This window comes from Indicator indicator, chromosome 17 (assembly GCF_027791375.1).
Source record: "Indicator indicator isolate 239-I01 chromosome 17, UM_Iind_1.1, whole genome shotgun sequence".
Classification (NCBI taxonomy): Eukaryota; Metazoa; Chordata; class Aves; order Piciformes; family Indicatoridae; genus Indicator; species Indicator indicator.
Genome location: NC_072026.1, coordinates 5,247,313 through 5,274,459, shown reverse-complemented (window position 1 = coordinate 5,274,459; position 27,147 = coordinate 5,247,313). Strand labels below are relative to the sequence as shown.

At 51.7% G+C, this 27,147-nt stretch overlaps 1 protein-coding gene across 1 annotated transcript in view; it reads right to left on the bottom strand.

Moving 5' to 3' along the window:
• Nucleotides 1-26,928, bottom strand: part of OPHN1 (oligophrenin 1) — a 72,342-nt gene extending 45,414 nt beyond the window's left edge. Inside the window, exons 1-2 of the mRNA XM_054388742.1 lie at nucleotides 26,775-26,928; nucleotides 2,633-2,728 (exon numbers count right to left, since the gene is read on the bottom strand). Coding sequence (XP_054244717.1) covers nucleotides 2,633-2,728; nucleotides 26,775-26,928 — 250 coding nt within the window. The remainder of the gene's footprint in view (nucleotides 1-2,632; nucleotides 2,729-26,774) is intronic.
• Between the last annotated feature and the right edge of the window lie 219 nt (nucleotides 26,929-27,147).

The following is a 27,147-nucleotide window of genomic DNA, read 5'->3' as shown; positions in this document are numbered from 1 at the left end:
TCACCTCTGAGGAGCTGCTGATCCCAGGTCCCACAGGGCTGACTGGTGGAGGCACCGCAGCGCAGGTGTGTCTGCAGCTATGAACATTTCTGAGGGAAAGTCCTGCTCACAACAGACAACATCAGGCCAGCTCTGTGTCCTGTCTCACACTTGCAGTGTTCAAAGCCACCACCCGACGTGCCAGGGGTGCCAGCCTCCTGTCTGCCTGCGCTGAGGGCGAGAACTGCCCTGTCAGTGACACACAGATCAAAGGCGTTCCCTGCAGCATGCTAAGGAGTTGCCTCTGAATGTTTTGCTTCATTCCCAGACCCTGCACATCAAATGAGCTCCCACACAGCTCTTTGGCACTCTTGCAGGACATGGAAGCTACTACGGAGATGTCAATGCCCTGCTGATGTTTTGGGAATAAGGGAGCCCTGTGAAGCAGCTCAGCCACAGCAGGCACTGCAGGGTTTGTGGAGGAGGAGGAGGAGGAAGAACACAGCACAGGCTTCTTCAGTGGGGAAACCAGGGACCTCTCCTTAAAAAAAAAAAAGCTAAACAAACGTTCCCAGACAAAAAGAGAAGTGGGGAGAAGCTGGTTTCACCACAGAGGGTTTTATATTTACTGTAAATCTTCCTTCTCTCCTCTGCCCACAATAGCCCTGTGCAACCTCTGCCATTTCCAGCAGGCTTCCCTGCCCACCAACCACTGTGGTCCTGCTGCACCAGCTCACCAAAGCCCCACCACGGTGGCTCGTCACAGCCCTGCCACACCAGCTCACTGATGCTGTGCTCTGCCCCCTGCCCCCAGAGGCACAGGTGGTTGGAGCTTCATCCTCTCCAGCCAAGAGGAGGGAGGCTCCTTCCTTGGGCTGCTGCTTGCTTCAGATCCCTCTGCTCCCAGAGGGAGCATTTTCCTCTGCTTTGGAGGTGTTTGGAAATTCAGCACCTCTGGTGCTATTAGCTTGGGAGGCTGACTCACTTCCAGCAGGTTTCACCTAGAGACTTTCCATAAAGGAAATCAGATTTTGCAGGGCAAGCTGCAAGCTGCTTTAAAAGGCTTTAAATAAAACAACCCAAAGGCTTTACTTCCTTCCCCTTTCCATGATGGCTGAGAGGCCTGACATCAGCAATGTCACACTTGCAGCTGCTCTTCAACAACAGCCTGACAAAAGCTTGCGTTTGGTTGTTTTTTGCCTGTCCAGCCCCCCAAGCAGCAGCCTGGCTCAGGCCCTGTGTCCCCACCATGGGTAGTTCCATCCCAGGAGCCCCAAGGTTTTGTGCCATGGTCCAGGGTCAGACCCTCAGAGGCTGGAGGATCTCTTGTTTGTGCTGCCAGCCCTGCACCCACAGCCCTGCACTGGCCATTCAACAGCACTAGCTGAGCCAAGAGCAGGATGAATGTGAGAAGCATCATGTTTAGGGGCACTGAGGCCACTTGGTTTAGCTGCCTGGGTGCAGCTGGCAGCTGTGTTCTCTGCAGAGCTGCATGAGGCTGGCAGGGACATAAAATGATTTCAGGATTGCTAATCCCAAAACAGATGTACCACAGGCTCCCCTGCTGCGATGGCAGAGACTGGTGATTATTTTCCATATGACAACACATCCAGTAATTAATTTTTCCCAGCAGTTTGCAGCCTGGTCCCCTTTTCAGGATTCTGGGGTAGCTTTGGTTTTGTTTTTGGCAGAGGAAAGGCAGTGTTAGGAGCAGCATCTGCCTGGATTGGGCAATGTGGCTGATGCTCAGTGCCATGCATGCTCCTACTCCACATATGGCACTGGGAAATAGGACGTGCTGGGAAGGCAGTGTCTGGCAGCACTGAGCAGGGCTGGAGCCATGGAAAACCTCTGCAAATTGCAGCCCAGAAGGCAAATCTCATCCTAGGCTGCATCAAAAGAAGTGTGGCCAGCAGATGGAGAGAGGGTGATTCTGTCACTTCTCTCTGCTCTGGTGAGACCCTACCTGCAGTACTGTGTCCAGCTCTGGAGCCCTCAACACAAGAAGGACATGGACCTGATGGAGCAGGTCCAGAGGAGGGCCACAAAAATGATCAGGGGCTGGAACACCTCTGCTATGAGGACAGGCTGAGGGAGCTGGGGGTGTTCAGCCTGCAGAAGAGAAGGCTCCAGGGAGACCTAACAGCAGCCTGCCAGTACCTGAAGGGGGCTACAAGAAGGCTGCAGAGGGACTGTTTGCAAAGGCCTGCAGGGGTAGGATGAGGAGCAATGGTTTGAAATTAGAGAAGAGGAGATTTAGATTGGATGTTAGAAACAAGTTCTTTACCATCAGGGTGGTGGAACACTGCAACAGGTTGTCCAGGGAGGTACTTCAGGCCCCAATCCCTGGAGCTATTCAAGGTCAGGTTGGACAAGGCTCTGAGCAACCTGCTCTAGAGGAGGATGTCCCTGCTGAGTGCAGGGGGGTTGGACTGGATGACCTTTGGGGGTCCCTTCCACTCCAAACCACTCTGTGGTTCTATGACTCTATGAAATTATGCATTGGAAATGGGAATGTGAAACTCTACCCAAGAAAGTTCGGCCCTAAAATACACTGTGGAATAACCTGGCTCCTGATGCTCTCAAAGAACCAGGCAGAAAAGGAGAGACTTTCTAGTTACTGAAAGTTTGCATCAAAAAGCAGAAAACTTACCAATATTGATCTCGTCATCTGTCAGCGTGTCACCAATGAAGTCAAACTGAAAGGACTGCAAAGTCTGGGAGAATTTCTGTACTGCAGAGGAGTAACCTGGACAAGAAGAGAGCAATGATCATGGCTGGGTTAGTGTAGCTGCTTCACAGAAACAGCAAGTCTTAAAACTTTAGCCTGAATGGAACAAAGCTATAAGAAAATCCACAGAAACCCTGAATTTAGGTACTCCAGAAAACATCATAATATTGATAACCATGAGAGGCTGCAGAAAACATTTGTTTTGTCTTCTTTTTCTTTCTCAGTATTGCTGAAAGTGCTTGTGCAATGCTAATGGATGCCTCACATCATGCAAACAGCTGATCAATAGCCTCGTGCCCTGCTGCTTACAGAAGAGACAGGGACACATTCCCTGCAGGCAAACACCCAGCTGCACATGCAGCATGATGCAGGAATGGTTTCAGAGGAGCAGATATCCCTGGTGCCACACAGGCATCGGCACAGCTCCTTGGAGCAAGGAGGCTGCCAGACAGGCTTGGCACTGTTCAAAGGCATGTTTTCATTACAGGAGAGAAAAATCTGTAGAGTCAGAAAATAAACGTGGGGAAGAGGACAGGACTCAAAATAACTGCCCCTCCTCAGGGGGTCACAGACACAAACAGGCCCTAAGAGAAGCTCAGCAGTGCTGCAGCTGAGCACAGAGAGCCAGAGGGCTCAAGCTGGGCTCATCACAGCATCTGCAGATGGCCCCAGGACCCACTCCTGGCCTGCTGGTGAAGAAACCTTCAGTCTTGGAGCAAAAACACTTCCTGATGGTGGTTGGTAGCTCAGCCCAAATTATTTTTGGACTCTGCAGAGAAGTTTCTAGCCAAAAGGATCCTTTGTGCCTTTGCATCCTGTGGGGCTGCTTCACAGCTTGGTCAGTGGCTCCGTTGTTGAAGGCGGCTGCCGATGCTGGCAGAGGAGCTGGAGACCTCACAGCAGTGACCTCACAGCAGCCCCCAGAATCACCCAGCCCCCCAGGGCTGTGACAGCCACAGGTAACACTGCACCGCAGGACAAACCACGTCCTTCTCCTGCAGAGCACTGGGAGGTGTGGTGGATGTCACAGCCCCACATCAACCGCAGCTTCCTGCACAAGGTTTTGGGGGTGGTGTGCGTCTCTGTGTCTTTCTCCAACAGCAAATACCCAAGAGACACATAAAAGGAGGCTGAGCTTGTCTGATCTCAGTGAATAGGATGCAGACACTAAAACAAAAGCCAAGGAATGATTTTATACTTTGATTTATGTGGCTATTTTCCCTAATTCTGGACTCCAGCAATAGGCACAGTCCTAGGCTGGGGTCATTCGTGGGGTGCAGCTGAGACAGTGCTTTCTGAAATTCAGAAAGCTGCAACTGTGGAAGACATGGATGGCACAGACATTGATACCAACACTTCATAGAATGGTTTGGGTTGGAAGGGACCTTAAAGATCATCTAGTTTCAACCCCCCTGCCATGGGCAGGGACACCTTCCACTAGACCAGCTTGTTAAGGCCTCATCCAACCTGGCCTTGAACACCTCCAGGGAGGGGACATCCACAACCTTTATGGGCAACCCGTTCCAGTGTCTCACTACCCTCACTGTAAAGAATTTCTTCCTAACCTCCAGTCTAAATCTTCCCTCTTCCAGCTTCAATCCATGTAGTGAGAGCACTACAAGCCCTTGTATGCACCCAGCTCACCCTTTGCCAAACAGGTGTACATGTGGCTTTTACATCTGTACGCTTTTGGAATCAGTTGTTAAAACCTGTTGGGAGATGGCAGCCAAAAATGAGGTGCCAGTAATGTGCAGGAATGGTGTCTGCACAGCATAAGCTACCCCGTGCATTTCTAGCCTGAGGAAAACGGTGACCCAGGTGGATTTTTGTTTGTTCTTTTCCACTGCAGACTCAGTGAAGAGAACAAGAGAACTCGTCACCTCACTGGCAGACATGGGGGTTCCTCAAACACTGCTATGAAGGGGAGAGAAAAATTTGACAATGCTGAATGGGACGCTGGGAAAAGAACTCAAGCAGCCTGTGTGGGATCCTGGCAGGTCCCCGTGCTGCTCTGCTTCCCCTGTCCTCAGGCCAGGAGCACCTCAGGGTCCTGAAGTAGCCATGGCATGTGAGGACAGTGAGGTCCCAGCCTAGAGGAGAAGCATGGCCTCAAAGTGCACACAGTCCCTGCTTTCCCCTCAAAAGCCTCCTTCAGCAGTTTCCTCTGACGGGTCAAACCTTGGCTCCTGAATGGGCAGATTCAGGCCTGAATGTGACTATTTAAGCACAGTTGCTGGTGGGGGTGCTGAGAGCAGGGACATGGGTGAACTCCAGCACAGAATGATGTCATTGATTTGATGGAAAAACCTCAGCAAATAATTCACTCTCAGTCCCTGCAGTGTCTGCTTCAGGCCAGGGCTGGAGGCTGTAATTCAGTTGTACTCAGGAGAATCTTTGTTTGATCCCCTGCAAAACCTCTGCAGCAGGTTGCAGAGGGAGGTCCTGAATGCCTCATACCTGGAAGTGTTGAAGGCCAGCTTGGATGAGGTCTTAACAAGCTGGTCTAATGGAAGGTGTCCCTCCCCATGGCAGGGGTGTTGGGAGTAGATGATCTTTAAGGTTCCTTCCAACCTAAACCATTCTATGAATCTATGACTCTCCCTGGCTGCTGCTGCTGGCCTCTGCCCAGATCCTCCTCACTTCATAACTATGTTTATTAGTTGGGGAGCTTCAATAACTGCACCCAAACACCCACCCTGACCCAGCACTGGATCCCTGAGCAGCCCTCAGGTAGTTCATCATGTCCTATCTTCCCACATCCCAGCCAGTGTCATAGAATCATAGAATCCACCAGGTTGGAAGAGACCTCCAAGCTCATCCAGACCAACCTATCACCCAGCCCTATCCAATCAACCAGACCATGGCACTAAGTGCCTCATCCAGGCTTCTCTTGAACGTCTCCAGTGATGGTGACTCCACCACCTCCCTGGGCAGCCCATTCCAATGGCAAATCTCTCTCTGTGAAGAACTTCCTCCTGACATCCAGCCCAAACCTCCCCTGGCCCAGCTTGAGACTGTGTCTTCTTGTTCTGGTGCTGGTTGCCTGGGAGAAGAGACCAACCCCCTCCTGGCTACAACCTCCCTTCAGGTAGTTGTAGACAGCAATGAGGTCACCCCTGAGCCTCCTCTTCTCCAGTCCCAGCTCCCTCAGCCTCTCCTCACAGGGTTTGCGTTCCAGACCCCTCGCATGTCCATCCGTCCCCTCCACAGCCAGTCTGTCTATTCCCTCCATGCTTGTTGGCTGAAGGGAAGGTGGCAAGGCTTGGCCAGCTCTGGATGTGTGCATCCCATGGGCCTGGAGCACACACAGACTGCTCTCACTGTCCCTGGCCAGGACCAAGGGTTTGCATGCACCATTTTTCCACCATGTGTCAGCTCAGTCTTTAGCTCCAGCACTGGTGGAACAGGACTTGGCCAGCTGCTGCTGTTGGAGTTTATAGAAACAGGGGATAGAGAAACAGCAGCAAGAGTTTGAAAAAGCCAAACACAATACATTTCAATCAGGAAAAAAAAAATACCAATTTAAGTTATATTTTCCTTTCAAAGCACTGTCTGACCTGAAATTGAATTTGCCAATTGCCTAGCTGAAGGAAATCCAGGTGGATGTGCTACAAGCCACGTCTCACAGCTTAACAGTGGAAAAAGAAATGAGCACCCCTTCATTAGTGCACTGCTCTTTGGTTTGGCTTGGGACAAGGAATGGTTTTCATTTGGGGGAGTTATCAAAGGTAGGAGTAGGCTGTGAGCAGTGATGATGTGCATTCATAGGATCATTTTGGTTGGAAGAGACCTTTATGGTCATCAAGTCCAACCACTAACCCAGCACTTCCAGGTCCCTCAGCAACACGTCTCCATGGCCTTGAAACCCCTCCAGGAATGGGAACTCTGCCACTGCCCTGGGCAGCCTGTTCCAGGCATTGACAGGTTTTTGGGGAAGAAATTGTTCCTCAAGTCCAGCCTAAACCTTCCATGGTACAACTTGAGTCTGTTTCCTCTTGTCCTATCACTTGTTGCTATCACTGACCCCAACCTGGCTCCAGCTTCCTTTCAAGGAGTTGCAAAGAGCAAGAAGGTTTCCCTGAGCCTCCTTTTCTCCAGGAACAACTCCAGTTCCCTCAGCTGCTCCTCACAAGACTTGTGCTCTAGACCCCTCACCAGCTTTACTGCCCTTCTTTGGACAGACTCCAGCACCTCAATGTCCCTCCTAGAGTGACAGACCATTCACTATACTGCGCCACGCCACTGCCTGCAGCTGATGGTGGCTGAAGGCAGAGAGCCATCCCTGCTGTCCCATGCTGAGGTGGCAGTTGCTGAGAACATCACTGGGGTGGCCAGGGCACCCACCTGACACTGTGTGACAACCCCACCAGAGAAAGACAAGTGTGGAAGTTGTGGGGTTAGGAAAGGAGAGGACAAGTTGGAGGGAGCCAGTGTTGCAAAGGCCTGGCACTGCTCCTCTGAGGAGCCTCTAATGCAAACCAGACTGCTCCAGACCAATGAGACTCATCCCTGAGCACGTAAGGAGCCTTGGCTGAACACAGCCTTCTGACAAACCCTGTGCACGCACGCAGGACAGCATCGGCCACCCAGGGAACAGAAGATGCTCCTGCCTGGGGGCTGTGTCTTTGCAGGGTCCAGCAGCCAGGACAGCACCAGGGCCCTGTGCTGCTCACACACTTGGTAAGAAGCTGTCCCTTCCCTCAGTGACACCCAAACAGTGCTGTGGTGATACCAGGGGACGGGGCAGGGCATGGGGCGTTGGGAGAAAGGGATGAGACAGCCACAGGAAAGCAGTTCGACAGCAGGAAGCGGCCACCATAGTCATGGAGCTGGGCAGGAAGCTGTGGGGAAAAACAGGGCCACATCTCCACGCTGGGAGAGATAAACCCATCTGCTCCCTCCTTCTATCAGGCACTCAGAAAACTCTCCCCTCCCCATACAAGCACAGGGCTGCCAAACACCCCCGCTTCGCACACCCAAAGCCTGGCAGGAGGGAGAGGGTGCGGGCTGGAAGGAGGCGGCTGCAGGGTCCGTCCTGCTCACACAGCACCAGGAACATGTGTGGAGAGCTGGATCGCTGCTGAAGGAATCCCACTGTACTCCCAAGCCAGGGACATCCCTGCAAACAGCATGCAAAGGCTCACCACCCCCCTGCAAGGACTGCCTGCTCTCGGTACAGCTCAGCTTGTTTCCATGGAAACCTACCAAAATGAATTCGATCATGAGTCCTCTAGGACTCTTCTCCCCTCCAGCACGCAGCAAGCAATGCCAGCTTCCACAATCTGTGGTCACAGCAACGTGCTCCTTAAGTGAAAACCAGGCCCCATCTCCCTGCACGGAGTAACCCCAGCCTGGCTGGAAGGAGCATCAGCTGCAGCTGCACCAGTCGCAGGAGGCACACAAAGGACTTTCTGGTGGTATTTCATAGAATCATAGAATGGGCTGGGTTGGAAGGGACTTCCAAAGGTCATCCAGTCCAACCCCCTCTGCAGTCAGCAGGGACATCCTCAACTAGATCAGGTTGCTCAGAGCCCTGTCGAGCTTCACCTTGAATATCTTCAGGGGTAGGGCCTCAACTACCTCGCTGGGCATCTGTTGCAGTGTTCCACCACCCTCATGGTAAAGAGCTTTTATATGTATAGAAACACAACTCCAGAGACTGCAACTATTGAAGACTGTGCCCCACAGCCTGCTCAGCAAAGACCTGGAAGAGATTTTCATCTCAACCTTTCACAGTGTCCACAGGTAAATTGAAGACCACAAGCAAAACTATTTTGCTACCTTTGTGAAAGCCACGGGCCTCTCAAACAGCAGAGATTGCCACCAGGAGCCTTGAAACAGCTTGTGGTTCTGCTTTTTCCTCCCCAAAGCTTAGAATTTAAAACAGAAGGAAACCATGACCACAGGACAGACCCTGAGGGGGGACACAGCCTGCTGCAGCACCACATGCTGCAATGGGGACAAGTGGATGTGGCCGGGCAGTGAGGCTCAGAGGTGCTGCTCCAGGGTCCACAATGCTCAGTGCATCACAGACACACATCTCCAATCAGCTTTGCACTCCCCAGACGAGGGTCCCACTTCCCCACGTTTCCATCTGTGTGACTGCAATGGTCCTGCCTTGCTGAGAGAGGAAACCACATCCCCAAGCAGAGGGAAATAGGAGTGCCAGTGACAAACCACTGGGGACAGCTACAAGAGCCACCAGGATCTGTGTGCACCAGGAAAGGAGGATCATGCTTGAACTGCCTCACCTAACACCACAGGGACACAACAGGATGTTGAGTGTCACAGAGATGCAGAAATAACACTTGGAAACCCAACAAAGCCTCCTACTGTCTAAAGGAGCCACAGAGCATGCACCTCACAGCTGCCAGGACCCTCACACAGGTTGTTTCAACCTAAACGTCCCAACTCTGTTATGTTTGTGAGGTGAGCAGCTGTTGGGAATGCCAGCACCATCTCCACCTCTCCCTAGGATGTAGCCAAGTGAGAACTGCTGCTCCTCTGAAGCTAAGGGACCCAACAGGCAGCAGGTCCAGCAGGTCTTTGGCTCAACCTCAGTCACACACTGCTCCCTGTGTGTCACACTGCAACTTGAGGGGAAAAAAGTAAAATAAAATAACCCCCCCACACCCCTCATCATTGTAATATCATTGGCCAGGAACACTTCCAGAGCAAATCACAGAATCACAGAATGTTAGGGGTTGGAAAGCACCTCTAGAGACCATTGACTCCAATCCCCTTGCCAAAGCAGGATCACCTAGGGCAGGTGATCACACAGGAACACATCCAGACATGGTTGGAAAGCCTCCAGAGAAGGAGACTCCAAACCTCCCTGGGCAGCCTGCTCCAGTGCTCCAGCACCCTCAACTTAAAGAAATTTCTCCTCATGTTGAGGTGGAACCTCCTGTGGTCCTGGAAGTTGACTTGGATCCAACCAAGGGCAAGACCAGCTGAACTGTGATGGGAGTGCCCCTGCCCACACTGGAGGGTGAGAAGCAACTTAACTGGACGACCTGTGCCAGCATAGGGGCAGTTAAGGGATGAGAAACCAGCAGAGATGACCACAAGGGAACAAGCCATTCCTACGCTTCTGCATCTGACCAGCTGATCACAACATGCATATGCCCAGCAAGGAGCCACTTAGCAGCAGCTTCAACAATCCATCCCCAAACCCCCAGCTGCTTCTGAGCTATGGCAATGCAAACAGAGACAGTGTATGGGGAAGTTCCATTTCTGCATTGTATTTTCTTCTCCTCCAGCTTGAAAACAGAAATATCAAACCCACACACTTTTTATTTCCTCCAAATAAGCAAACGAAAGACAATAAAAGCTCATTCTGTACTTAAATAGAAGCTTTTTAAGCCAAGGACTGATTTTAGGGTTAGGATTTGAACTCTGGAAATCCATTTTTCTCAGGGCCATGTTGCAAGACCCTGGGGGGCAGCAGCTGAGGATCCACCTACATTTCTTCCCAGTGCTTGATCATTATGGAACACTTTTCACTTCCTCATGGAGGGCTGTGCCACAGGACATGCAGAACGTGAGAAATACCATTTTTCCTTCAGCATATGAAAGAGAGGACTCTGATCCCTGAGGGGGAAAGAATGAGCCCATTGTTACCAACTCCCACTGAAGAACTTCCCAGGGAGTTGCATCATGAAGGAGATGGGAGTTCATCCATGCTGCCAGCCCAGAGAGGAGGTTCTGGACATGATACTCAGTGGACCCTCTGTGCTTGCAGCAAAGCTTTATGAGCCAAGACACAAAGTGGTTAGCCCAAGGGCTGATTTCTGCTCGGAGTTTGTTGCATTCACACAGCATGTCTGAACTGCATGAAGTCCCCAAACACTGTCCCACCGAAATACCTCAACTCTGGAATACATACAGCTGCCCTGTAGCAGCCCAGAAGTGCCATGGCAAAGGTGAGTCCTGACTCTTTGAATGCTCCTAAACTCCCCACAGCTGCTCAAACACAAAAACATGTCAGGTTTTTCAGACGAGGGAAAGGCTCCAATCAGCCTTGTAGGTAGCTCCAAACATCTCCAAGGCTCTAGTGAGGAAAACATCACTCCTGTTACTGCACAAACAAGGAATGGTTACCATTGGGTAATTCAATCTGGCTTTTTGGGTGCTGTGGGGGTTCAGAGATACCAACACACCTCACAAAGGCCATTTTCTCACAGCCTGACTCAGGGTTTCCATTTGCCAGAAGTAAATGTGTGGTTCACAGTGATAAGACAAGGAACAATGGGTTCAAACTTGAACAGAGAAGATTTCAGCTCAACGTGAGGAAAAACTTCTTTACAGTGAGGGTGACAGAGCCCTGGAACAGGCTGCCCAGGGGGGTTGTGGAGTCTCCTTCTCTGGAGACATTCAAACCCCAGCTGGATGCATTCCTGTGTGGACTACCCTAAGTGATGCTGCTCTGGCAGGGGGGTTGGAGCTGATGATCTCTTGAGGTCCCTTCCAACCCCTGATATACTGTGATGCTGTGATACTGTGTAATGGCTAGCATGAGCTTCTAAAAATAACTACCTATCTTCAGCTGCACTTCACCAACCCCTCCCAAAGGAATCCAGTGGATGTCTAATACCTGTGAGCCATTTCTCTTTTCTAATCAGTCCTTATCGACCAAGGCTTTTACAAATTGCAGGGCTCTGGTTCAAGCACAAATGCATTTTTCAGTAACTCTCCCTTACCTAGCTGTCTGTTGCTTTGCCAGCTGGATATCTGCCCTCTGTACCATTACCTGAACTGACATCTCACCCACCCACTTCCCCCCACCCCTAGTTTCTGTTTCCTGTCCTACATCTGATTTTTTATCCTCATAGATTCTCTTCCTTGCCCAGGCAACCTCCTGGCAAGTGCACAGACCTGCTCGACAGGCTTCATTTCTTTGGTTACTGTTTAATTAATACAAGCCCAACACAGCAATTCTTGACATTTATCATGCATTCCTTATGCTTGTCTTCTCTCCCTGATGACTGATGGGAACCTGCTACACCACACCATCACACTTCAGAAGAGCTGGCAGGCCTTGTCATGCCAGAATGAAGATCAAGGAAGTCAAACACACAAGAGAAGGGTTTTCTGACTGCCATGAGTAAGAGGTCTCAAACCACAGGTCTCTCCTCATCAAGAGGCAAGCTGCTCTGGGTAACCCTGCTTTAGCAGGGGCATTGGACTAGATGATCTCCAGAGGTCACTTCCATCTCCCCACAGAATGATTTGGGTTGGAAGGGGCCTCCAAAGGTTATCTACTCCAACGCCCCTGCAGTCAGCAGGGACATCCTTCTCTAGAGCAGGTTGCTCAGAGCCTTGTCCAGCCTGACATAGAATAGCTCCAGGGATGAGGCCTCAACTACCTCCCTGGGAAACCTGTTCCAGTGTTCCACCACCCTCATGGTAAAGAACTTGTTCTAACACCCAATCTAAATCTGCTCTTCTCTCATTTCAAACCATTGCTCCTCATCCTATCCCTGCAGGCCTTTGCAAAGAGTCCCTCTGCAGCCTTCTTGTAACCCTCTTCAGGTACTGGCAGGCTGCTATTAGGTTTGCCTGGAGTCTTCTCCAGGCTGAACACCCCCAGCTCCCTCAGCCTGTCCTCCTAGCAGAGGTGTTCCAGCCCCTGATCACTTTTGTGACCCTCCTCTGGACCTGCTCCATCAGGTCCATGTCCTTCCTGTGTTGAGGGCTCCAGAGCTGGACACAGTACTGCAGGTGAGGTCTCACCAGAGCAAAGTGACAGAATCACCTCTCTCCATCTGCTGGCCACACTGCTTTTGAAGCAGCCTAGGATGAGATTTGCCTTCTGGGCTGCAAGCACACACTGTTGGCTCATGTCCAGCTTCTCATGCACCAGCACCCCCAGATCCTTTTCTGAAAGACTGCTCTCTCCATCCCCCAGCCTGGACTGATATCTAGGATTGCCCCGACCTGGGATTCTGTGAACAGTTCAGAAATCAGGCAACACAGCAGCTCTAAAAAGACAAAACAAAAAGCAAGTAAGTAAGGCTGGAAGGGCAGCAAAGTTGTGGGAATATTGATCTGGTTTGGGAGCATACTGGGAGTGAGTGCTGTGTTATGGCTTCTGGGGAGAATGATGCACTCTTCCCTCACCCTTGATTCACTGAGCACTAATTATCCAACGCAACTTTTCTTCCCCAGGCCTTCATACTGCCAGACACTGTTGCTCAGGAAGACAAGAACACAGCCCAGCCAGGCAAGAGACAGCACATATGGACCCTTGTGCTCTCCCCACAAACAAAACTGGCACCAGCTCTTCACTGAGTGCTCCTCACGTGAGTGAGAGGTAAATCCTGAACTCCTCAAAGGACTATTTTTACCTCTGGCATTTTTCTGTCCTTTCAAGCTAATCTCACAGTCCCACAAAGCTGGAAGGGTTCCTTCAGCAGTGCTGGAAAAGGACACAGGCAGACAGCCCAGAACACGTGGCTAGCTGAAATGGAAGAGAAAAACTGACTAGCAGCCTTAGAAATCAGCAAAAGAGATGAGATGTGCATTAAGAAACACTACCACTATGATTTATCTCAATCATACATCTTATTATATCCACTCAGTATGTCAGAGGGGAAATGATCGATTTTCTGCATTAATTTGAACCCCAAGCTTACAGAGAAGCTGCCTTGAAGAGCTCCCACCTCCCCTCCCAGACCAGAGGGGCTGGCACACATCTGTGGTGTGGTGCAGTCATCTCTCCTCACAGGTTAATGCCACCCCAAATTCTCACACCAGGGATGCCTTCATTCATGATCAAGCTCTTGGCAAAGCCCAACTGTTTAGAAAATTACTGTTTTTTGTATTCCAGGTGAGTTAAGGCGATACAGAGGAAAACATGCCTCATGAAGACACCTGACCACAGCACCCAAGGGTGCCAGGAAGCAACATTGGTGAGCACTGGGCTCTGCACAGCTGCAGGACAGGGGTGAGAGGCTGTGGTTGAGCTCTGCACCTCAGTGATACAAATGGCATCATGCAGCATGTTTCCAGTCTAAGACTCAACTTAGTCACTCAGACAGGAACAAGTGGGTTTGGAACCAATATTCAAAGGGTCATAGATACAGAGAAGATCTACCAAGGAGGAAATGCTGCCACAGCCCTTTGGTCCACCATGGATCAAAATCCCACTGTAGAGGCTGACTGCTGCTACATCCACATGAATTTCAGACCAACTAGTGTCTAAATCAAACTACCACTACAAAAGTGAATTGCTCAGCACCACCCTGGAGTGTTCTGAAGTGGAGGGAATGAAGGAGAGCCTGCTGAGAGCCTGCTGAGAGTCACAGAGCAAGGGGAACACTGCCCAGCTCTGCAGGTATTGGTGCCACAGAGAAAGGTGGTGCCATTTTTCCTGTGCTTGGGCATTCAGCAGCCCTTAAACCCTTCACAGGAGGGTTCCAAGGGTGGTGCATGGGGCTGCTCTCCTTCCAAACACCAAAAACCAAAGCTGCTGGATGCTTGTCCCTGTAGCAGAGCACACCAAGGCTACCAATGAGCACAGGGATGGCAGTGCCAGGTGAGCTGAGGCAGCTGGGTGTTATGGCAGGGACTAGAGCTGGAATTCAAGCAGCTGGAATTTCAAGGAAATAGGGGGAGGCTCACAGGAGGCTCTGTGTGCTGCACCTAGTTATGTACCTATTTATATCATCATCACATGGAGACTTGGATCCATCCCAGCTGCCAGGAGCCACTTCCAGCCCATGCCATGCCAGCCAGCACCACTTGGGAGCCTCTCAAGCACCCCAACCAGACCAGCACCAGGACATCCCAAAACCACCCACACTGATTAGGTGGTGCTTCCCTTTTTCTAACAGCTTTCCCCAATCCTGGGGACAGGGCTTAGGGATGGTGCCCAGGGAGGTCGTGGAAGCCCCATCCCTGGTGGTTTTTAAGGCCAGGCTGGATGTGGCTCTCAGCAACATGATCTAGTGTCCCTGCCCATGGCAGGGGGGTTGGAACTAGGTGATCCTTGAGGTCCTTTCCAACCCTATCGATTCCATGATTCTATGGTGAGTAAATGACAAACCCTCTGAAAAGCAAAACCCCCCTAAAACGCTGAGCCATGGAACACCAATGAATGTTCTCCTTCGGGAGGTGCGAGCTGTGGAGGAGAGGCTGAGCGCCCCCCTCCTGGGTGTATGAAGCGGCTGGTCGGTAAGGACAAGGCAGAGCCGCACAAATCCTTGCTGAGCTTCAGGCCACCCGGAGCTCTCCGGCTCCGAGCGCAGCGGCGCAGGCTTTGGCACGGCCGCTTTGGCGTAAGCGGCAGCAGGGTGTGCTCCAAGAGCCGCGGCTCCCCGCTGGACAAGCAGTACGAACGCAGGGAAAACAAACACGAAAACAACAGCCTCTTATCCGGGGCAGAGCATTAGCAATCCCCACAGAGATATCTTATGATCCGCAGAGCCATCAGACGCATCCCGTTCCAGCCTTCCCAGGCAGGGGCAAGGCGAAGGGAAGCCGAGCGCTGGCGGGCGGCTGCAGCGGGCGAGCGGAGCCAGCGGCTCGCTTCCCCGGGACGCGGTGATTTCAGAGTTTCCTTCGATAAGGGCGCAGGCAGGGGGCCAGATGACTCACCCGCGGGGCAAGGGCAAGACTTGCGAGCAGCTTACGAGTGATTCGAAGCGGTTCAGCGTGGGGAGGAACACGCATCCCTCCTACTCCAGAGCTGGGAGCCGCTGCCAGCAGCAGTGGGAGCGTCCCGCACCAGCCAGCAGCACCTGGGAGCTCCCTGAGCACCTTCAACTCGGACCAGCGCTGCGATGTCCCAAACCCACCCACCCTGCAGAGCATTGTTAGATGGGTTTTGCTGAGAGCTACCCCATTTCCGGGCACCTCTGTAAGCCCCAGATCCCACAAGGGCTTTTCAGTTTCAAACCCACCCACCCTGCAGAGCGTTGTTAGATGGGTTTTGCTGAGAGCTACCCCATTTCCAGGCACCTCTGTAAGCCCCAGATCCCACAAGGACTTTTCAGTCTGGCTCTTGCCCTCCACCACAGAGGGTCTCGCAATGTCCTGCAGGTCCCCAGTTCATTATTTGATGGCACAGGAAAAAGTTGTCCCTTATTTTCCATTTTCATAGCTACGAGTTTCAGCAGCATTAATAAAATTACTCTTGTTTTAAAAGTATCTAGCCTCAGCACTTCATACTCAGTCCTGTCTGGAGAAACAGGATAAAAAAAAAAAAAACCATGAAGAGAGAACAGACTGCAGAGAGCAACCTGAATTCTGAGCTTATGCCTATAAACTTTATCTCACTCTATTCAGCTGCTCTTATCGTCATTAGAACAACTCGTGACTGCACATTCACGGAGAATTCGGTGACAACAAAGGCCACCAGCCACAAAGGGAGCATTTGGATGTGTCCCAGAAAAGGCAGCATGACCTGGGGATCACTGCTCCCCAAGGAAGAGCTGGGCTGACAGCCGTGAGCAGTCTGCAAGGCAAAACAAAGGCGGGTGCGGAAAAATCCACCATCCCCAAAACAAAGATTAGGAGTTTCCAAAACCTTTTTCCTTCATACATATCAGAAGATCAAACAGAAGGTTTACACATTGGAATCATTCATTTAGTGTTTTGTAAGAAAAATAATCACCAGCACAGCCAAAGGAGCTTTTACAGAACCACAGAGTCACTGAGGTCAGAAAAAACCTTTAAGATCATTGAGTCCAACCATAACCCAAGTCCCATGACCACTAAACTATATCCTGAAGCACTACATCCACAGACTTCTTGAACACCTCCAGGGACAGCGACTCCACCACCTCCCTGGGCAGCCTGTTCCAGTGCCTCACCACTCTCTTAGTAAAAACTTTTTGCTAATGTCCAATCTAAACCTCCTCTGGCAGAACTTAAACTCATTTCCTCTCATTCTGTCACTGGTTGCTTGGGAGAAGAGACCAACACCAGCCACACCTTTCAGGTACTTGTAGGGAGCAATAACATCTTCCTAATTTAGCCTTCTCTTCTCCAGACTAAGCAATCCCAGCTCCCTCAGCTGCAACTCATATGCCATTGCCCTCCAAGCTCCTAATGTCTCATTGCTCTTCTCTGGACACACTCCAGGACCTCAATGTCTTCCCTATACTATGGTGCCCAGAATCTAACCCAGTACTCAAGCTGTGGCCTCACCAGTGCTAAGTACAGGGGCACAATCACTTCCCTACTCCTGCTGAACATTGGTTTTGATAGAGGTTGGCCTTCTTGGCCACCTGGGCATACTGCTGGCTCACGTTCAGCCAGCCATCCAGATCCTTTTCCACCGGGCAAAATTCCAGCCACTCTGCCTCAAGCTTGTAGAGTTGCTTGGGGTTGTTGTGACCATAGTGCAGGACCCAGCAGTTCTTCATACTGCACAGAACCTCTGTTCTCCTGCTAGCTAGTGCTGAGGGACTGTGCTCCTGGCACCACTTACTGCTCCAGCAGCACGCTGTGCTGCAGCCCAGCATCCATCACATGCTCTTGTCCCTTTCCCTGCTTGATGAACAAACCATTGCAGACCAGATCTATAGCAGAGATGGGTGCTAGAGTCATCTTCTCCAGGCAGGTACAACATGGCAGAGAGCCGAGGAGCAGCATGGCCAGGACTGTGCCATGGGGGGGTAACTGGCTCCATGCCATGGCACAGATGAGTGCAGACACCATTGCAACCCCACAAAGCCAGGCTGGCACACAGCAGGAGAGAAGCCACCAATGAAAAGCTTTTGGGCAAATGTGGACACCATGTCTGTAGTCACCCACAGAATTAATTAAAATATTCCAAAAATTTCTCAAGAAAAAAGGCAGAAAAGCTGAGTCTTCAGATGGTGACTCAAGAGGAAACTCTTTGGTCAGCAGCAGTGCTGCTTCGAGCCCATGGGCTGTCAGACACATTACAAAACATGGATAACACCCACATCCTCCCAGGGAAGGAGCCAGGAAAGGACACAGAAGATGGATGATCAGCTCTCTCTGCATGTCTCATGTGTGGCAAAGAAGAAAAGATATACTTAAACACGTGGAAACAACTTAACCTCTTGTCCTGGCCCTTTGTGCAGATGTATGCAGGCAAGTTCTCAGGAAGCATATTGGGATGCTGATCAGGGTGGAAAAACCATCACCAAACACTGCACATTGATTTGGTTTAAGGTGGACCAGGGCTGGCCCCAGCCTCTTCCCTAGCCCCTGCATTGGCAGGAAGAGGGATGGCAGCAGGGATTAGTGAGGGGTGGGAATAGATGCCAGCTGATATTCCTGGCTTGGGCTTCCATCAGCAAACCCAGCCCTGAGCACCCATTGTGTGGGTGACAAGGACAGTGGTGGAGCAGCTGTAATCAGCAGAAGCCAGAAGTTCCTGGGGAGGAGGCTGGGATCCCAATGACCCATCCCGGGTGACAACCCTGGCTTCCAGGGCTGGTAGCCTGCCCCAGGACTCCCAGCATCCATAGAGCTTGGCACCACACAGCTTGCACTGGAGCCACTGCCATGCAGCCATGCCGCTCTGCAACCAAGTCCAGTGTGCCAGCCACATGGCAAAGCAAACACTAGGATGCCAATGTGCAGGGCAAGCACATTGCTCCAACCTGGAGCAAAATCTAGCACACACATACACCAATGAGCTCCAAAAGGAGGGGTAAGATAGGCTCACAACTGGAGCAGGCAGATACCATGCATTATCCATGTCCTTCCTGCCTGCATGTGATGATACAGCTTTGGTGGCTGGGGGGAGGGATGGCTTTTGGAAGGGTTTTTTCTTCCTTTTCTTTTTTTGCTATTGTTTTCTATTTTCTGGTAAAAGCATGTCTGGTTTAGATTTGCACCAACTCGGGGCTCTACACTCTGTGTACAGAGCCTACAGCCCAGGAAAATGAGCTGCTTCATTGCCAGGGAGAGTGACAGAGGTGGCAGCCAGCTGAAGTCCCCTGTGTCCATGTACAGACAGAAACTTTCTACAGGTTGAACATCACAGCAGAGCTGCTGCTGGGGAATTTGTACTCCCACTTTAATGAAAGGCAGAAATGCAGAGAGGAAAAAAGGTTGTGATTTTTTCCAGTGGAAGGAGTCACGTTTGGTGGATATCATCCCACACAGTGATGGCAGAGTACTCCCAGGATCGCTTCTGTAAATGGCACTGTGTGTTAGCAGCACTGCAGAAGGCCCTGTCCTCTCTCCCACACACAGTTTATCTACTCAAGGTCTCTGTGAACAATTTCCAGGTAGGTACTCCTACCATCTCTTTGCTGTAAGACACTGCAAACCACAGCCTGCAAGCTGTAGTGCAGTGATGCTCACAGGAGCATGTAGGTCTCCAAATGCTCAAGAAGACATTTTCATAGTTACTGCATGCTTCTGTTTTGCAGAGAATCCTGGTTCCTGGCTAAATCAGCATGTCTTCCACATCTTTAACTCACTAACTGGTTTAGGCCTAGAAGGTGTCCAAGTCCATCTCCCTAAAGCAAGTGACTGTTTATAAGCTGGATGTAGGTCTGAAGTCTTGTCAGACGACTAGAGCTGAGAAGTTGGGAGAACATTCTTAAGGCATGAGCAGTAAGTGGAGCCCTTACTGGATGAAACTCCTGGTGAGGATGGAGAAGACCAGCAAGGAGCAGACAAGCACAAGGAGAATACATTATTCCTGGAGGGGAATGATGTACTTTCCATCAAGTCATTTTTCCCCTGCTGAAGTCCAGAAAGAGCTTATCACGAGCTGCTACAGCATAGTGTGCTCCAGGAATGAGGGGGAAGGTGTCCCTGTGGCAGTGAGCCACATCTGAAGAGTTGGCCCAAGGCAGCTCCATCCAGTGCCACCAGCATGGGTGGAAAAGCAGGTCCCCAGTTAAACAAAAGACTTCAGTGGGAAAGCATTAGGAGAAAACCACCAGACCTGTATCTGCATCTCTGTGATGCTTTCCTCAACATCCTTCATCTGGAAGTTGACTGAGGAGGCAGTGGGACTCAGCCCTGCTCCAGGCAGGAATGTTCCATTTGCAACTGCAAGTTGAGGTTCCCCCTAATGCTGTGTAATGCATCTTCAAATGCAGGGATGGCAGATTGGCCAAGCTAATGAGCCCACCAAGCCCCTGTTCAGCTGATTATACCCAGCTAGGGCCAAATCTTTGTTCTGAGAGCAATGCCTACTGGTACAGGGTCAGGTCAAGGCTTGGCTACCGACTGTTGCTGGGGTGCAGCATAAGCAGAGTGCAAGGATACAACTGGAGGAGAAAGAAGAGGATGGACCAATTTTTAAGCAGTCAGACTCGTTCAGCAGCAGCTGCATGACTGACCTGGGCACATGAGCAGCTCTTCACACTCTCTTGGCCAGTGGCATCAGAGAAACTGCTTATACAAGTCTTGTCTGGGCTCCAGATCCCCCTGGTTATACTGAAAAGCTTAACAAGCAGCTTTCCAGGAGACAGAAGGCCCCTGTGCAGCTACACGGACGACTTCTCTGCACATCTTCACGGATGTGCCATATGCTGGCTCACAACTGAGCTGTCTTTGTGGGACAGGATATTTTTAATGCCGGTGCCGCGATGCCAAGCCCTGCCGGGAGCGCAGAGCTAATGTTTGCCTGGAAAGCCGCAGCCTTTCCTGCGCCAACAGAAGGGCACACGTGGGACAGGCTCCTTCCTCTTCCTCCTTTTCCACAGGGGGCTTTAGGTTTGTTCTGACACAGGCAAAAAAAAGCCCCCTGTATCTGGCTGCAACACAATGTGAACCAGACGCAAGGCTTTGTCTCCAGGCTCTACATGAACCAGCACATGGGGTCTCTGCAGGAACTGGCCAGAGCAGGTCACTCAAGGTGGTTTTAACCTCATTAAAACCCTGCGTTCTGCTTGCTACACTCCAAAACATTTAGCCCCCAAGCACCACCTCCAACAACAGCACAGAAACTTGTGGAGAACAGGTCTGTCACACCGAGGACCGCAGAGTCCCCTGAGCTGACAGCAAAGTTCCCCCACAGCAGACCTGCAGGAAGAGGGTGACAGTATGAGTGTCCCTGGGTCCCCCACTCAACCTCATCCTCAGGCAAAAGCCCACCCAGTCCCTTCTGGTACAGTCTGCTGTGTGCTTTGCAGGCACAAACGCCTCTGCACATTCCTGCAGCACGTTCTCTTTCCAGGATAAACCACTTGCACTGCCTGGGGAGGCTGGTTAACTGACATGCAAACTCAGAGGCAATCTGCAAAGCTTTATGCAGTGCAGAAATCAAGTTCCAAACCACGTAGGCAATGTCTGCATGAGAACTGAAAGCTCTTGCAGCTTCAAAGGACAGTTTACACCCTTGCAGTGCTTGCAGATTAATGAAAAGAGCCTCAATTTGACATTTCTCAAACTCCATTTGATACATAATTGGCGAGGGAAGATCAAAGAGCGGGGGAAAATGGATGGGTTTGCATTACCACACACAGAGCAGAGCACAGTGAGGAGAGATTCCAAAAAACACACAACATACTGAGCCACAGACAGAAAATGCTGTACAGAAGCCATTCTTACGCCAACTGTGATCCTACACAGTCACCTACTTGTGACATCCTTGCCTGTGGCCTTGAGCTTGCAGTGAGTCTTGCCTGTGGCACCAGTGTTGGCCACCAGGCTGTGGGACACGAACGAGCTGATGCCGGTGCCAAATCCTCGGTGACAGGGCAAATCCTTGCTGTCCACACCAGGCCCTGACTAGCCTGAGGGGTCAGATACCACCTCAAGGCGCAGACGGATGCCAGCCTGGTGTGCTCTGAGTGAGGCAGACCTTGCAGCTTCCATGAGGGCCAGCCTGGAGTGCCCAGCTTGGCTTTTCGTAACTCCTGGCCTAAGGAGTGCTGAGGAAAACTGTGTCACAGATGAAGAGAGCAGCTGGATACCCGGCCCTGGGGAGGAAGGCAAACCTCCCAGCCCCTTTCTCTCCCTCCCTGGCCAGGGCCAAACCATGAGCAGGCTTCAGCACTGCCAGCACAACGTATGGCCCTGTCACTTGGCACCACCAGAGACTCTGCATACTCCTGGCATGAAAAAGAAGGGCTGTAGCCAACTGCACAACGCAAATAACTCACCCTTTCTGCTGCAAAGAAAGTCATTTGCTATCACTGACTTTTCACACCCAAGATTACTCCAAATGAACAATATTTTTCTCTGCTTTAGACAGTTTAATTTCTCATTTGGCACAACTTCATACTCAGCTATCCTACGGCATCCCACATACAGCCAGCTGCTGGCGGCTCTTCAGTCACTGTCAGCCACTTCCAGAGACAGTGACACGACTGTGACTGCACAAGGACCCACGCCAGGGCGTGGGGTGCTGCACAGTGCTCAGGAGGGTGTTTTATCTGTCTCAGCTGGTAACATGTCAGAGTCAGGTGGGTGTGGTGGAACCCATTTCTCTTAATCACTCAAAAGGCAAGAGGAGTTCCAGGCACCCCTCACTTGGGTGCACAGCCCGCCACTTCAGACAAAGCTCTGAAGTAAGACCTGCTCTGCAGAAGTGGAATCTGAGGCATGCAGCAGACCAAGAGGAGCTGAAGTTCTCCTTTACTCTGCAGAGCAGGACAGCATGACTAAACCCAGGAGCACACACCTTCCTGTTTGCGTGGGCTGGGGCAGATGGTGAGGGGCTTTCTGCAGCCCCCTGACAAGCCTCCTCTGACGCATGTGCTTTGGAGCAGCACAAGACACAGCTGCCACTGGCAGCCCTCCTTAAGCCCACTCCCAACCCCAGCTAACCTGTGTGGGAGCCGCTCTGGCTCTGCCCCACCACAAACCCAGCAGGGCTTTCCAGGGATGGCTTCCAGTGTTGGCCCCTGGACAACTGCACTAGGCAGAGCTCTTCCTCTTGCTTCTCTGTGCAGAAGAGCGAGAGGCAGGAAGCCCTGCTGCCTGGGAAAGCATTTACCCACTGCCCAGGCTGTGCTTCCAGCCTCTCCCAGGCTGGGGAAGTTCAGCTTCTCATTAGAAACCTGCAGAGAAGCTGAAGTTGGCAAACTCCTGCAGAGGAGCAGCAGCTCGGAAGCAGATGAGTTTCTTCGCCAAGGCCCACATGCCCTCGCCCCGGGTCCTCACTGCCCTTGTCTCTCCATCTAGGAACACAGAAGCAGCAGATCTGGCTCAACAGCCAGCAGGAGCAATGCTCCCAAGCTGTGTCAACAGACAAGGCTCCCTTGGCAGGGACAAGCCCTGGAAGATCTCCATGCCATGGCATCTCCGTCGGGAACGGGGGACTCACCTCTCCTCCTCCGTGGGATAGCAAGTGGGCACCTACACAGAAGGTCTCACCAAGCCTTCACTTATCTCCTTAAGGAAGCACTGCTCATGTGTGCCACACATGGGAATCCCTTCGGGAAAGGGATTAAATGACACCTTGTTCAGACCAATAGGAAATCTCTGAGGAAGGGCCCAGGTCACAGTGAGCCTCTAGGCTGCTGGTATAAACACCAGTACATGAATCTGGAGTAAAGACGTGGCTGCCTTAAAACTGCTCCCTGCAGCACATTGCAGCCAGGTCACACTTAGAGTGATTCACCACTCACCATCCCTGACCATCACCCAGGATGGGATTAAAACTGGGAAAATGGGAGTGTGTGCATTTGTAACAGGAGTGATCCATGTCATTAAACCAGCACAGCACACTCCATGCTGCTTGAGACTTGTTTAAACTCAAGTTCATTTGCTACACTGCTACAAATACAATTGTGGTGAATCAATCTACAAGCAAAAGGGCTACCAAAAAGTAAAAAACATCCTCAAGTCTCAACTAGAAGCCACTGAAATTGCACTTACTACCTGCTGGATGCCTAGCTTGTGCTGCTAATACAATCAAGTGACAGCAAGTGGGGTTTTTCTTTCCTAACCTCTAGAAACTCTGCTAGAACACTCCTAATATTTTACTACCCAGCAGGTCAGCTGAGACAACCTTAACTGGCTGGACACTTTCCACAAGAGCACTGCCAGCAACCAAGAACAGAACACCACATGTGCTCCTCGTATCACAGGCAACTCAAAAACGTCCCTCCTCAGCCAGCACATGAACTGAAGGTCCTGCAGCACTCCACATAAAGCTGTGCTCACTTTTCCCCCTATTACACAGAATCACAGACTGCTTTAGGTTGGAAGGGACCTAGTCCAACCGCCTTACAGTCAGCAGGGGACATCTCTGACTGGAATAAGTTGCTCAGAGCTCCATACAACCTGACCTGGGATATTTCCAGGGATGGGGCACCTAGCAGCTCTCTGGGCAATGTGGGACAGCGTCTCACCGCTCTCAGGGTAAAAATGTTCTCCCTTCTATCTAGTTTGAATCTCGTTTTAGTTTCAAACCATCACCCCTTATCCTGTCACAACAGTCCCTGTTGAAAAGTCTGCCCCCACCTCTCTTACAGGCCCCTTTAAGTACAGAAAGGCTGCAACAAAGTCTCCTTGGAGCCTTCTCTCCTCCAGGCTGACCAACCCAAACTCTCTCAGCCTATCCTCACAGCAGAGGGGTTCCAACCCTCACATCACTTCTGTGGCCTCCTCTGTACCTGCTCCCAACAGGTTAATGTCCTTGTGCTGAGGACAAATGAAAAATCAAAGATAAGTCTGAGCAGTCTCTGGTTTTTAAGTCTCTGTGGGCTGTGTTTATGGCAGATCACCTAAAGCACAGCAGACCCCATTTCCCTGCTCCTCGTTCCCTGGGAGCCTGTGTGGAGTGTTGCTGACTCGCACAATTCACGTGGATGTGCTGTTTGCACCCAGCCTGTGCTGCTCGGAGGCTTTTGTTCAGCAGTTTCCATCACGGTGTCGGCTGCAGAGCTCGCCAGCTGGAGACAGCAGGTGCTGGGCGGCTCTCGGAGCCAGAGCAAAATGGGGGCTTGATTTGCTTTAAATCTCATGGTGGAGTTCATTCATTAATTAATCAGCATGCACACTGACAACATCCACATCTGTAACACCACCAGAGGTCTGTGCTCCGCCAGTGAGTCAGTACCTCGGCACGGTTTGGCCAAGGGTTGAAGAGTGCCACGGAAACGGTACGGCAGGGGGCAGGACCTCTTGCACAGACGACAGGTCCAACCCAGTGTAATTAACCCTCTGTCCCTGACAAAGGGATCTCAGTCTCTCTCCTGCACTTTCGATTCCCAGCTGCTGAGGGCCAGATCCATCCCACAGTACTGCCCAAGGGCTGAAACAACCATCAGCCCACTCTGGTTTACCAGCCATCAGCCCAGGCGGCTTTGGGCACAGACAGTGAGGAGCCCCAAATTCCCATCCAAGTTCCACATGGACAGGATTCAGAAAGGAAGGTCGAGAATTGTTTTCAAATCATCTGTTACCTGAAGGGGAAAGAGTGAATCCAAGGGGGCTGAGGGAAGCCCAGGGTGGGTACTCCCCACAGCTCCCTTCTCGGCCACGTCCAGCAGCCTGCCCCTGCCTCACTCTTAAACAGAACCCAGCACAAAACCACCCCCACAGCATTTCAGGGAAGAAATGTGGGGGTTTGCAGTTCTAGGGGGTTAGCTGTGCTGTATGGATGGACTCAGTTTCCTTCTACTTCTCCCCTTCCTCTTTGGCCAGCCTCACTGGGATGCATCTGCTGACCCAGCAAAATCCCCTCACATCCCTGCTCCGAGCACAGCTCAGGGGTTTGGAAACATCAAAAACAGAAACAGTTTTGAGCAAGGCAATGAAGAAAAAAGCAAAGCATTTATATTAACAAGCAGCCCTGTTAAAATCCCTTTGGTTTTCATGTTGTTTGGGGGTTTTTGTTGGGTTTTTTTTTTTTGTTGTTGTTGTTGTTGGTTGAGTGGGTTTTGGTGGTGGTGTTTTTTTTTTTTTTTCCTGGGCTGAGCAGAGATTTGGGGTTGGTTTTTTTTTTTTTTTTTTTTGGTAGCACATTTCAGGGTCTTACAGTTCTGTGATATCTGCTCTCTCAGTCACACTAGCTTTTGTCTTTGCTGTTTTCCAGATGGGCAAACATGGGCTATTCCAGCCACGGCCTCAATAACAAGGAAGCTCTGAATTATTTGTAACAAAAGAGCAGCAGCTAACCCGATTAATACCAACTGAAAACCAACCAGCTGGCAAGAAAAACAGCGTATGAGCAGAGCCTGCCCTGCTGATGTTTTCATTTGCCTTCACTGGGCCTGAATGCAGCTGCCCTGCTGTCATGCCCTTTTGACCATATTTTTATACAAGCAGAGAAGACATGAAATATGACACAAGGAAAGCTATCTACAGCTCTTGGAGGAAAAACGAATTCTAAACAGAAGGAGAGGTCAGTAAAGAGTTAAACCACAGGACTGTGTGGTTTCAGGTGGCACAACCTGGCCCAGGTACTTCTGATGGTCTCGGTATTTCTGAACAAGCAACTCCCTCAAAGTCACTGAAATCGACATTTAATTGGGAAAAACTCTCATCGTTGCTGAAAAAGACAAAACAAGGACTAAGGTGGTGCCCTCCCAAGCTCACATCAGTCACCCCAGGGAAGCAGGGCTGGGTGAGCAGTGACCGGTGCTGCCCCAGCCATGCTCCACCCGTTCCCTGGTGAAGCAAAATAACGGAGCACTTTCTCCAAACAGGATATTATTTGCCTTAAATGAAGGTGGTGCCTGTGAAAGCTCAACCGGCTCAGCAGCTGGCGCCCTGTGATGCTGGTGGTGTCAGCCCAGCTCACTCAGATGATGGAGTTCGATGTCCCCATGCAATGCCAGCTCTGGATGGGCACCCAGCTATGGCAGAAGGCAGAGTTTGGTGCCTGTGGCCTGCCAGCCCACCCCGGAGCGATGTCAGTGACAAAGGCAGCTGCCAAGCACCGGGATAAGGGGACATGAAGCTCCGTGGAAGCCGAGCCGAAGGTGGGCTTCCAGAACCACGTCTGCAGGGTAATGTTCCAAAAGGAGAAATCCTGCTCAGCCCAGCACAGAGGCGCCGGGTGCTCCCGGAGCAGCCCTGGAGAGGCCCCATCCCCGGAGCACCTCCGGCACTTCGCCAGCACAGGCGGGGACGAGCAGGACACGGCCCCCGGTCCCCGACCGCTCCCCACGGCTGGAGGCCGCCGAGCCCCCGGCCGACCCCCGCCGCCGGCGCCGCTCACCCCGTATGGCGGCGATGAGCGCGTTGCCGTCCTTGATCACCTCCTTGATGAACTTGTTGGTCCGCTCCAGCTCCTGCTCGTAGCACTTGAGCCGCTCTCGGAAGTCGGGGCTGTCCAGGTAGCAGTCGCTGAACTCCAGCGGCGGGTGCCCCATGGCGCCGCTGCCGTTCCTCCCGCCGCCGGCCCTCCCGCCGCCAGCCCCGCCGCGATGCTGCGGGGCCCACACGGTTACCCCGCCCTGCCCCGGCCCCGGGAGCCCCGCACCGCGGCCATGCCGCCGCCCCACCCCACCGGCACCGCCCCGCCGGCACCGGCACCGCCCCGGCCTGGCCCCGCGGGCACAGGCGGGGCTTGCCCCGGCCCACAGCCGCTC